Source organism: Artemia franciscana, chromosome 9 (assembly GCF_032884065.1).
Source record: "Artemia franciscana chromosome 9, ASM3288406v1, whole genome shotgun sequence".
Classification (NCBI taxonomy): domain Eukaryota; kingdom Metazoa; phylum Arthropoda; class Branchiopoda; order Anostraca; family Artemiidae; genus Artemia; species Artemia franciscana.
Genome location: NC_088871.1, coordinates 45,555,163 through 45,568,699, shown reverse-complemented (window position 1 = coordinate 45,568,699; position 13,537 = coordinate 45,555,163). Strand labels below are relative to the sequence as shown.

The window sequence follows — 13,537 nt, the reverse complement described above, 5'->3', positions numbered from 1 at the left end:
ACTGAAATTCTTAAGATTCGATTTTTGTCATTCTTTGACAATATACTTCACCATAGCTAAAAGTCAGTGTTTGTTAGAAAATTCATAGTTGAAGGTCAATATTTGTCAGAAAATTCATGGACTAACTTTCAATGAATAGCCTGAATCGACAAACATGCATGACGTCAGTCAACACACAAACAAACAACTTAATTATATATATATATATATATATATATATATATATATATATATATATATATATATATATATATATATATATATATATATATATATATATATAAGTTGTTTGTTTGTTGACTGACGTCATGTTTTTGTGTCGACTGACGTCATTATAAGGATTGAGCATTATGCCGTCATGAGTTGTTTGTCGACTCACGTCATGTTTGCCGACTGACGAAATTACAGACCGGGACACAAATGACGACCGGAACACCGGGACACAGGGAATATAAATGACGACCGGGACACTCAAAGAGAAATTACAGACGGACGGGACACAAATAACGACCGGGACACGGGGAATATAAATGACGACCGGGACACAGGGACACAACTACAACGGGGACGCCGGGGGCACAGGGGGGATATATAAATGACGACCGGGACACAGGGAATGTTCGATTAGCAATCACCATCAACAAAGCTCAAGGGCAATCATTAGAATAATGAGGTATAGATTTGAATACGGATTGTTTTTCCCATGGACAACCGGGACGCAAATGACGACCGGGACACTCAAAGAGAAATTACAGACGGGGACACCGGGACACAAATAACGACCGGGACACAGAGAATATAAATGACGACCGGGACACAAGGACGCAACTACAACGGGTACGCCGGGGGCACAGGGGGGATATATAAATGACGACCGGGACACAGGGAATGTTCGATTAGCGATCAACATCAATAAGGCTCAAGGTCAATCATTAGAATAATGAGGTATAGATCTGAATACGGATTGTTTTTCCCATGGACAATTAAATGTTGCATGTTCAAGAGTCGGTAAACCTGACAATCTATTTATGTGCACAGACAATGGGACAGCAAAGAATGTTGTATATTCGCAAGTTTTACGTAGTTAAAAACATATATAGATATATATATACATATATATATATATATATATATATATATATATATATATATATATATATATATATATATATATATATATATATATATATATATATATATATTCACAGGTGGGACACAGGGACACAACTACAATGGCACGTAACTAATATGGCGCGTAACGACTTACGCGCGCGGGGAGGCTCGGGGGGTGCAAAGCGCCCCCAACAACTATTAGATTATAATAACGGAAAACCTCGCATTTAATTTAGTGGCCCTTACTTGTACTTGTTTCACTTTGTAAGCCCTTTGCTCATCGTGATGCTTGACGTCTAGCCTCACGTTTAAGTCTGCAAAGATTGATCTGCGGTTGATTGCTAGATGACGGAAAACCAATCTTGATCCTAGTCTAGTATTAAAAAATGAGTTTACTTATTCTAGACTTGATCCACTTTCACACTGAGACCTTCATGTTCATTTTCATTTCCTTTCATATCATTTTTTAGAACAGAATGGAAGAATCAAAAGCTTTGTTTAGAACCATTATTACTTACCCGTGGTTCCAAAATTCGTCGATTATTCTCTTTTTGAACAAGAAAGATTTGCTTGAAGAAAAGATCATGACGTCCCATCTCGTTGACTACTTTCCTGACTTTGAGGGTAAGACTAACTCATATTTAAATTCTATAAGTTAGAACAATTATTTTTTCGATGGATCTGATACACTTCGCACTTGGTTTAAACCAATGTTAATATAATTAAAGCGAAGAGTTATATTTCTGTCAGGACTTAATAAACTTTTATGCCAGGAATAGCCCCTCTACCCCCCACCCCCCTAAGAAAATTTCAGGATTTGCCCTGGCCCTCGAAGCTGGTATGTATGACAGACTCAAGAATATCAATGGGTTCCACATCCATATTTAAGTCATTGTGATTTTTTTTCATAACTGAAGTTGATTTGTTATTTTGTTTTACCAAAACATAGCATATACGTAATCAAAGTTTTGTGGATATGATGGTGGCCAAAATGGCCCCAAAATATGGATTCCAATGTATTGAAAAAAAAACTATGTACGGAAGAATCAAGATGTCGCACAAAACTGGTCCTGGGAAAATTGTTTGGGGAATTGGGGAAATTGTAAAATAGGTGGAATTCTATACAAACGTGACTAAGCAGTAATGACATCTGGTATATTTACAAATTAAAATAAAAAAGTAATAGTCCTTTAAAAACAACATAATGTTCAACTTGTATTAACTAAAAAGCCGTTATGTGACACGTTGTGTGAGACTGAGACTGTACGTGACTTATATTCTTTAACTCATAACGTATCGTCGATTCGCTCAATAGGTTTTCCCTGTCTTATTTGGTGCTCAAGAAACCAAATCGTTTCCGTTTCGCTTTTCTTTTCAAAATGTGTGTCATCTTTTTTACTAAAATGAAATAGTTAGAAATAGCTTGAGGTATCAAACCTTTTCCTATCTCTGATGCCAAAAATAACTCCCTTCATATAACAACTGCTCATTATTGCCGTCACAAATCCCTTTTTTCCACATTCTGTCAAGCTGAGATACACAATCCAGATTCTTTGTTGTATCGATTCGTTCAACACGTTTTTCCCTATCCTATCTGGTTCTCGAATTGAAAGTTTCTGTTGTTTCTTTTTTGCGTATCGCCTTTTCTCACTCTAAATATTTTCTAAATATTTAGAAATAGCTGAAGGTATCCAACCTTTTTCTATCTCTGTGGCCCAAAATAACTCTTCGTATAACAACTGCCCATTATTGCCGTCACAAAGCCCTTTTTTCACATTCTATCAAACTACGATACACAACCCAGATTCTTCGTCGTTTCGATTCGTTCAATACGTTTTCCCTTATCTTATCTAGTTCTCGAATTGAATATTTCTGTTGTTTCTTTTTTGCGTATCGCCTTTTTTCTCTCAAAAAAAAAGTTAAAAATAGCTTAAGGTATCAAACCTTTTCCTATCTCTGATGCCCAAAACAACTCTTTTGTTGAAAACAACTCAAAACAACAAAACAACTCAAAACAACTCTCTTGTTGTTTCGATTCGTCCAATATGTTTGATACCTTAAGGTATTAAACCTTTGCCTATCTCTGATGCCCAATATAACTCTTTGTATAACAACTGGTCGTTATTGCCGTCACAAAGCCTGCCCTTTTTTTCATATTCTGTCAAACTGAGATGCACAACCCAGATTCTTTGTTGTTTCGATTCGTTCAATATGTTATCCGCTGTCTCGAATTGGTTCTCGAATTGAATGTTTCTGTTGTTTCTTTTTTGCACATCGCCTTTTCTCACTCACAGGAATAGTTAGGAATAGCTTAAGGTATCAAACCTTTGCCTATCTCTGATGCCCAATATAACTCTTCGTATAACAACTGATCGTTATTGCCGTCACAAAGCCTGCCCTTTTTTTCATATTCTGTCAAACTGAGATCCACAACCCAGTTTCTTTGTTGTTTCGATTCGTTCAATATGTTATCCGCTGTCTCGAATTGGTTCTCGAATTGAATGTTTCTGTTGTTTCTTTTTTGCACATCGCCTTTTCTCACTCACAGGAATAGTTAGGAATAGCTTAAGGTATCAAACCTTTGCCTATCTCTGATGCCCAAAACAACTCTTGATATAACAACTGCTCATTATTGCCGTCACAAAGCCCGCCTTTTTTTTTTACATATTCTGTCAAACTGAGATGCACAACCCAGATTCTTTGTTGTTTCGATTCGTTCAATATGTTATCCGCGGTCTCGAATTGGTTCTCGAATTGAATGTTTCTGTTGTTTCTTTTTTGCACATCGCCTTTTCTCACTCACAGGAATAGTTAGGAATAGCTTAAGGTATCAAACCTTTGCCTATCTCTGATGCCCAAAACAACTCTTGATATAACAACTGCTCATTATTGCCGTCACAAAGCCCGCCTTTTTTTTTACATATTCTGTCAAACTGAGATGCACAACCCAGATTCTTTGTTGTTTCGATTCGTTCAATATGTTATCCGCTGTCTCGAATTGGTTCTCGAATTGAATGTTTCTGTTGTTTCTTTTTTGCACATCGCCTTTTCTCACTCACAGAAATAGTTAGGAATAGCTTAAGGTATCAAACCTTTTCCTGTCTCTGATGCCTAAAATAACTTTTCGTATAACAACTGCTCATTATTGCGGTCACAAAGCCTACCCTTTTTTTCACATTCTGTCAAGCTGAGATACACAACCCAGATTCTTTGTTGTATGGATTCGTTCAATACGTTATGCCCTATCTTATCTGGTTCTCGAATTGAATGTTTCTGTTGTTTCTTTTTTTTGCAAATCGCCTTTTTTCACTGAAAGGAAGTTTTCTTAAATTCCTTTGTAAAGTTTGAGTCTTGAAACAGGAAACTTTCTGAACCACGTCAGCCGATATAAAGTAAACAAATCCAACTTGCCACGCTAAGGAAATATTACCGCTTATTTGTTATATTTGGAATATGATTCAAACAGATACGTTTATGAATGGAGAGCTAAAAATTTCATAATTATCCCCAGGATGGCTCATATTTTTCTATCAATTAATTTCCATTTATCCTAAGTCTTCTATCCCCCCTCCTTCCTTCTTTCCAGCGATAAGTTCCTGTTCATATGTAGAACATAAATCTAGTTACTATTACGAATAGCCCAATTGATCATGTTAATACAGGTTTGTGTCCAGGCACCAGTTTTGAAGGGTTGAGAGCGCTATATAATGATTAATTTGTATTGCTAGCGTCGTAATTTTACGTGATACATGAAACTTGGGGAGGGGGGAAGTTCCATGTGCTGCGACTCTCACTACTACAACTGATTCGATAAATACGTTAAAGCAGACAACTCGTTAGTTTTTAGCTTCACTTTTGCAGGTTTAAAGGTAAAAGCAGGGAGTTGATAAACTCTTTCTGGTTAAATTAATTGTTTTTATATTAATTTTTCCCTCCCCTTTCACGGAGTAAATCCGTGTTTTGTGCCTGGATGTAAACCCAGTTACTAGTAAGAATAGTCTAAGTGCTTATGTTAATGAAGGTTTATGTCCATATTCTAGTTTGGAAGGGAAAGAGCGTTTTATAATACTTTTTCTTATATTTTTTACTTCATAATTTTACGCTATATATAGATCTTGAATTAGGAGGAAGTAAAGGGGTAGAAGTAATATGGCTCTCATTACTACAACTACTCCGACAAAATAGCGACGAAGACCACACTGCCTGTCCACCATAAGTACAAACAACAGGTAGAACAACAGGAATCTTTTCTTAAGGTAGTGGAACCTTAACCCTAAATGAATATTTCGACCTGATATCCAAGGGCCGTCCTCAGCAAAACAAATGAAGGTATAAAGAAGTTCAGATTAAAATACAACCACTAAAACTAACACCTTTTAAAACAGTCCTAACACCCTTACTTCAGGGAAGTTCAACCAGAACCACACCTTAGATACACAATGCAGTTACGAAGAATCGATTTATTTTTGGGACACAGTGCGGGGTACCGATCCTAGTGGCTTGAGACAGGAAACTGGCAGTCTGAATCGAAAATTCACAGCTTAGATACCAATATTGGGTTCCCGCCTATGGCGTTGTAGTACCATCTACGCGTACGCCAAGTTCAGAGCTCTGTACCAAAAGAGCTTCTCATTGGCAAGATAGGAGTCTTCATAACTGTATTGTATATCTAAGCTGTGACAAGAGCTGATACATCAAGTGAGGTGAAAAAAGGCAATTCATTTGAGTGAAATAAAAATAATTAAAAACATGCTTTCAATGCTAATCTTGCCTTTTTGGCAGCTGAACCTCTTTCACAGAGACCTTTGAGGCAAAAACGTTGAAATGGCTATGACATGTTTTACTGATGAAGAATGAAAAATGACAGATTGAACTTTTGGCCATTTGTCTGGGGCCAAGCGAAAAACAGGTCGTCCTCGAATGGGGCAGGCCGATTTAAAGGAAATCTAAATTTCATTGGAAGAGGTAAAGACCGTTGCTTTGAATAGATTTGGATGGAGGAGGAGAGCAACACAGAGATGTGTTGCTCTGAGAAGGGAGCTACAGTGAGTTGTTAGTAGCAGTAGAAAAAGCAGACAACTTATTAGTTTTTAGTTTCACTTTTACAGGTCCAAAGCAAGATCACGTCGCAGCTCGAGAGTACGTTTTAAAAATGTATTTAGCCCAAAATCCAGATTCTGAGAGAACATGCTATGCTCACATGACATGTGCCACAGGTAAATAATATAAATTTTATGTAAAACACTCACCCGGCTCAATAGTAACCGAAACTCCAAAAAACGAAATTTTCATACCGATAGATAAATAAAAAAAATTCTATTTTTTATTTAAATTTTTTAATTTAAATTTATTTGATTTAAAATTTTTGATTGTAAATTTATGTTTCATTACGTTTAGTCTTACCTATCAAAGGTTAGGAGCCTGAGAAAATGTGCCTTATTTTTGAAAAAAGAGGGGAAAACCCCCTAAAAGTCATTGAATCTTGATGAAAATTACACCATCAGATGTAATGTATCAGAGTAAGCTATTGTAGAGGCTTCAAGCTTCTATCTGCAAAAACGTAGAATTTTGTATTTTTACCAGAAGAAAGATCTCGGATGTATGTTTGGTTTTTGTTTTTTTCCCATGGGTGATCGCATCGACCCAATGATCCTAGCATATCGTGAGAGGGCTCATTCGAACGGAAATTAAGAATTCCAGTTCCCTTTTTAACTGAACAAAAATATTGAAGGGCAACTATACCCACTCCCCCACCCTTTTTTCACCAAAATCGTCCGTTTAAAATTTTGAGATAGCCATTTTGTTGATCATAGTTCAAAGGCCCAATAACTATGCTTTTGAATATAATATGACCCCCTCACGTCCCGTAACTCATAATATCACGACTACTAATAACGACTCGTTCTCTCTAGACCTTATAACAGACACACAATTCATTCCGCATAAAAAACGTCCCAACGTTGATTAAATTATACTTCCATGCTCTTTATTTCTGTAACTATTAGTACATTTACATAAACGTTTGTTCTTTTCATTTAATATAAAGTACTCTTCATTACTGTTTTTCCAAAAAATTTTATCCTTATTGATGTCCTCTCGGTCCAGTCTACGTGGCCTGAATGAAAGAGCGGGGTGCAACCAACGAATCGTTCTCTCTAGACCTTATAACAGACACAATTTTACTTAGAGAGACCAATGTCTATGGTTTACTCACATTTGCTTCTTCACTCTGCGTACAAAGCACCCCAACGTTGATTAAATTATGTTTTCCATGCTCTTTATTTCTGTAACTATTAGTATGTTTACATAAACGTTTGACTTGTTCATAAAGTACTCTTCATTACTATTCTTCAACTTATTGATGTCCTCTTGGTCTAGTTTACGTAGCCTGAATGAAAAAATGGGGTGCAACCAACGACTTGTTCTCCTTAGATCTTTAAACAGACATACTTTTATTTAGAGAGACCAATGTCTATGGTTTACTTACACTTGCTTCTTCACTCTGCATAAAAAACGCCCCAACGTTCTGTGCTTACGTACTTGAGCACTATTAACTAAGAGTACTAAGTAGGATTACTTACATGCAATGTTTGTCAAGTACCTGATAATTATACTTGAAAACTCATTTGAACCTCCTGACCACTGTAGATAGATATAAAAGTATGATTATCAACCATTAGACAAAGCCGGACCGAGATATAACTGCTCAGGACAACATATACACAAGTAGAAACATAAGCGACATTAGATTTTTCATGGGTAGGCAGTGTGTGGTAAAGGTATTAATTGGTTTGAGAATTGAAAGAAAACACAAAGAATGAGTTTATAAAGACGATCAATGTGAAATTTCATATAACGGTGCTAGTTTTAAAGGTTGATAAGATAAAGATATCCAAAAGCAGAAAGGGGCATTATAAAGTTCTGTTAGCTACCGTTCAAAGCCTAAGCGAGGACAATATCCTTAGAAAGCGACGCTAATTAAGCCAAGACAGATAAAACGAGAAATGAATGTAAATAAAAAAAAAAATAAACCCCCTCCTTTTCTACAAAAAAGAAAAAGTACTTCTGTATTATACAGTACACACTCGAGAAGTGAAATTTAATTAATCCTAATGAAATATAGCAAGATATGATGAAAATATAATACTTTATTAGCAGCATTAAGGAAACTACAACAAAGAATTACTAACAGGGGGCCGCCCAGAACGCATTAAATTAAATACGTAACCTAACCTGAACCAAAATACTAACTAAAGATTTAATTAAAAAGTAGCTACAGTGTAGTTTTCCACCGAGCCGAAGCTAATTGTCTGGCATAAAGACCGTGGAACTCGGTTATTGTCTGATCTTTCCGATCCAAATTCTCGAGTGTGTATCATATAATAAATACAGAAGTACCAAAGAAAATTCTAGAAATGCGCATGGCTAAAATCACTTCCTTTGGCACCTTTAAAAGTTTATTGCTATGTCATATTAAAGCTTAATAATTAAACTATAGCAAATTATGCAAGCAAGGCCATTACTGGATAGACTGATTTTTTTGGAAGTACAATTTTGTATTTTAACAAGCTTGAACTAATCTATCAGATAAATTCCATTAAGAGCTTTCAAGCATTGGCTTAAATCTTAGCGTTTAAAACCATATATCGATTTTAGCTAAAATTTCAGCATTAGTTAGATCTCGCTGTGAATGCAATTCTTGTCTTAATGAGTTTCTTTTTACGTTATTTTTTTAAGCTGTTGTTTTAGAATATTTGAATAGCCAACATATCATCGAATTGTTTAATTCATAGTTTTTTCTCCTCGTTTTGAATTTGACTTATCATTTGTCTTTTTGTGTTCGTTTCGGGTTTTTATGTCCCTCTTTCATTTTCTTTGAAAACCTTTTATTAGATTTTTTATCAAAGTACATTACATTATAATGTTATACAACACTTTAAAAATTGTGCTTCCTAGCAAGTTCCAGCAGCGATCAACTCAGTAACGCAAATTACTTTCAAGAAATTATTTTCTCGTACAATAGTCTCTTTCCCCTGGAACAATAATCTCTTTTGGTCGGTAATTTTTGCCACTTTCCTGTTATGTATTGATCCATTTTACATTAATTGTTGTTTTTCCCGCATTTGTGTTGTTGTTGAAATGATTAAGCTCCGTGCAAGCCCAGCTTTCGGGACTGTAATATCCACCGTATATGTTCTCTCTTTCGTTTTTTTTGTATATCGTTGCATAGAGTTAGATTTTATAGTATTAAATAAACAAACTGAATGGCGACAAAAGGTTGCCTTTTAGATAGCCCCTTCACATTTCGAAAAATCATATTTCTAAAAATTCCAGTTTTAAAACTGCTGCCTATTGAAATTTCTAATGTTTGGACGACATTTAAAAAGTTTATCATAATGATGTGCTTGGCACTTAAATACCTATAAGGGCCCAACCTTTAAGTTAATTTTGATTAACTTTAACTTAATTAATTAACCTTTTTACTTTTAATTAACCTTATTTTTAATTAACCTTAATTAATTTTAACCTTAATTAATTAACTTTAACTTTTAATTTAATTAACCTAACCATTAATTATTTAAGTATATATTTTAAGTGCTTACGAAAGGATATATTTTTGAGAAGCACTTAATTACCTTAACGCCAAAGTTCTAGCATTAGTTAAAGCCTTGGTATTAGCTTGAATTACATTTAGAATAGAACTAAATCTAAAGCTGTTAGGCATGTTGCTAATCAAAGGAAATTAGAGTTTTGTTCTTTCAATGACAATGGAAATGTATCCAAATTTAGTACCTTCAAATTTCCAAGTTATGTATTAATAGGTAAAGATAAAATCAGAACCGAATATTACCAAGTTTGAACAAGAAAACTATGGCTTCCCCAACAGGGGCATAATTTACCATAATGCAGGGGGAAGGCAACTGCTCCTTCCAGACTGAAGTTCCCCCCTCCCTCAGCAGAAATTTAGTTTGTGCAAAAAATCTTGTCAAAACAAAGATATAAGCCTGCATAATTTAAGTATCCAGAGAAACAGGTCAGCTTTCTTTAGTGTATCTTTGTCTTTATGGTAATACACGGATCATTTTTCAGTTTTCACTGTAAATTTTACTAGATTTGGGAGAAATAGACTCCAACTCCCCCCCCCAAGATTTTGATGAGATTACGCCACTGTTCCCCTAGGTTTTCTCCAAAATTTAATTAGATCTGAAACTCGATTTTTGCCTTTAGCTACTATATTTCTGTGCCGGTATAGTAGTTACTCCTCCAAACACAGTAATAAATCTCCTTTAAATTAACAAGATTACCAAATATGGGAATGTATGGAAAAAAATATGTCTGTCATCTAGCATTCCTTGGCATATTTTTTAATTTGAATAAGGTCGAGAAGGCAATCTGATTGATCTTAATTATAATTAAAAGTAATAGGATGACCAAGTTCAACTTATCATTTTCATCAGAAATGAATTTGCTTTCAGAGCCATCCTGAGCAAGATTACAAAGTTAAAATATTCGAATTGTTCTTACTTTCTGTCATTTTAGATACCAATGTGTCACATTACATGAAAAGAAATAATTGTATTTCCTTACTTCGTTGAAGTAAGGATGCTAGGGCTGTTTTTAAAAAGTACTTTTTTAAAACAATATTAGCTTTAATTCTCACATTTTAATGTAAGTTTATATATATATATATATATTTATATATATATATATATATATATATATATATATATATATATATATATATATATATATATATTTATATATATATATATATATATATATATATATATATATATATATATATATATATATATACTAGCTGTTGGGGGGGCGCTTCGCGCCACCCCAACACCTAGTTGGTGGGGGCGCTTCGCGCCCCCACGCGCGCGTAAGTCGTTACGCGCCATAATAGTTACGCGCCATTGTAGTTGTGTCCCTATGTCCCACCTGTGAATATAGATAGATATATATATATATATATATATATATATATATATATATATATATATATATATATATATATATATATATATATATATATATATATATATATATATATATATATATATATGGTTTTAACTACGTAAAACTTGCGAATATACAACATTCTTTGCTGTCCCATTGTCTTTGCATATAAATAGATTGTCAGGTTTACCGACTCTTGAACATGCAACATATAATGGTCCATGGGAAAACAATCTGTATTCAGATCTATACCTCATGATTCTAATGATTGCCCTTGAGCTTTGTTGATGGTGATTGCTAATCGACCATTCCCTGTCCCGGTCGTCATTTATATCCCCCTGTTTCCCCCGGTGTCCCTGTTGTAGTTGTGTCCCTGTGTCCCGGTCGTCATTTATATTCCCTGTGTCCCGGTCGTCATTTGTATCCCGGTGTCCCGGTCTGTATATACATTCGTTTTTTAGTTTTGTTTTTCTCCTTTATTTTTTTCCTTTTTTTTTCTTTTTTAGTTTATTTAGATTTTTAGATTTTTTAGTTTTTTTATTAGTTTTAAGTTTTTTTTTCTTTTTAGTTTTTTTGTAGTTTTTACCTTCTTTTTAGTTTTGTTAGTTTTTTTTTTTACTTATGTCCTGGTCGTCATTTATACTCCCTGTGTCCCGGTGCTTTGTTGATTGCTAATCGAACATTCCTTTTGTCCTGGTTGCTTTCTCTTTGAGTGTCGTCATTTATTTTTTTCTTTTTTAGTTCTTTTAGTTTTTACCTTTTTTAGTTTTTTTTAGTTTTTTAGATGAAAATTTTTTTTAGTTTTTTCCTTTTTTTCTTTTTAGTTTTTTATTGGTTTTTACCTTTATTTTAGCTTATTTTTCAGTTTTTTCCTTTTTTTATTTTTTTTTTATTTTTTATTTTTTTTAGTTTTTTACCTTTTTTTAGTTTTTTTAGTTTTTTTAGTTTTTTAGCTTTTTTACTTTTTTTATTAGTTTTTAGTTTTTTTTGTAGTTTTTGCCTTTTTTTAGTTTTTTCAGTTTTTTTTTTAGTTTTTTATTGGTTTTTACCTTTATTTTAGCTTATTTTTCAGTTTTTTCCTTTTTTTTAGTTTTTTTTAGTTTTTAGTTTTTTTAGTTTTTTACCTTTTTTTAGTTTTTTTAGTTTTTTAGCTTTTTTATTTTTTTTATTAGTTTTTAGTTTTTTTTTGTAGTTTTTGCCTTTTTTTAGTTTTTTAGCTTTTTTATTAGTTTTAGTTTTTTTTGTAGTTTTTGCCTTTTTTTAGTTTTTTTAGTTTTTTAGCTTTTTTATTTTTTTTATTAGTTTTTAGTTTTTTTTGTAGTTTTTGCCTTTTTTTAGTTTTTTCAGTTTTGACGTCACCTGATCCAGTTTTTTCAGGTGACGTCACCTGATCCACAGATCCACACACAGACAACTTATTTTTATATATATAGATAGATATATATATATATATATATATATATATATCTTTTTTTCTTTATCGTGTTGTGCTGAAGACGGCCCTTGGACATAGGGCCAAAATATCCACTAAATTGATTTCCACTGTCTTGAAAAGAATTTCCCTATTGTTTCTACTTTGTGTTTGAGTGTTGGGTGGTACTTCCGTACAATTCTAAGTATTCAAACACGTCTTTCCAAAGAAGAAGCATTTTAAGCATATACCTAATTACAGATGACAGTCTTGCCAAGAGGTATGAAAAAAACTAAGGACAGACTCAGAGTTACATGATTTAAGGTTGAAATTTCAAGAGGAGGTTTGGAGGCAAATTTCATACATACGGTTGGCAAGCTTTATATTTAGGTAATCTAAATAATAAGATTTGTGTTTCTTTTATGCTGCCTTACTTGGATTTGGGTGAACAGACACAGAAAATATCAAACTTGTGTTCTGTGCCGTGAAAGATACGATCATGCAAAGTGCGTTGAAAGAGTATAACCTCGCATAACACTTCGAGAAATAAGGGTGTTTTATTAGTAAATGTTAAAACTGGTTATCCTTGTAAGTTATTTAAAATAAATACTTGAAAATGCGCTTTTATTTCTATTCGAATATGTGTACCAGGACGTAATTTTTTTTTTATAAAGTGTATAAACAGAAGCATTAATTATTTTCTTTCATAAAGAACAAGTTTGAGATTCGATCAAATTCAAATCCAAATCCATTCCTTCAAATCTCAAGATTTGTGCAGTTTATATAGCAACTTCTTATATATCTAATGAGGAACTCCAGCAACGGACTCAAAGCTGGTACTCGGCATAAAAAAACATCAAAAAGATTTCCGTCTTACACTTGGTTCGCACATGCTGAGATTTGTGGGAAAGTGCATTTCGAGGAACGCATTCATTTTGCACAAAAATAAAACTCATTACAATAGTAGGGAAATCGCAGGACTGATGCTGAAAAATCCCAACAACCTTCAAATCGTCTTGTAGAATCTACAACTTCTGCTTCTTCTTC

At 33.7% G+C, this 13,537-nt stretch overlaps 1 protein-coding gene across 1 annotated transcript in view; it reads left to right on the top strand.

Annotated features, from left to right (window-relative positions):
* The window catches only part of LOC136031471 (G protein alpha q subunit-like), a 34,266-nt gene extending 21,155 nt beyond the window's left edge, over positions 1–13,111 (top strand). The window contains exons 6-8 of the mRNA XM_065711097.1: positions 1,584–1,737; positions 6,222–6,329; positions 12,943–13,111. Coding sequence (XP_065567169.1) covers positions 1,584–1,737; positions 6,222–6,329; positions 12,943–13,025 — 345 coding nt within the window. The 3' untranslated portion in view covers positions 13,026–13,111. The remainder of the gene's footprint in view (positions 1–1,583; positions 1,738–6,221; positions 6,330–12,942) is intronic.
* The last annotated feature ends 426 nt before the right edge of the window (positions 13,112–13,537 follow it).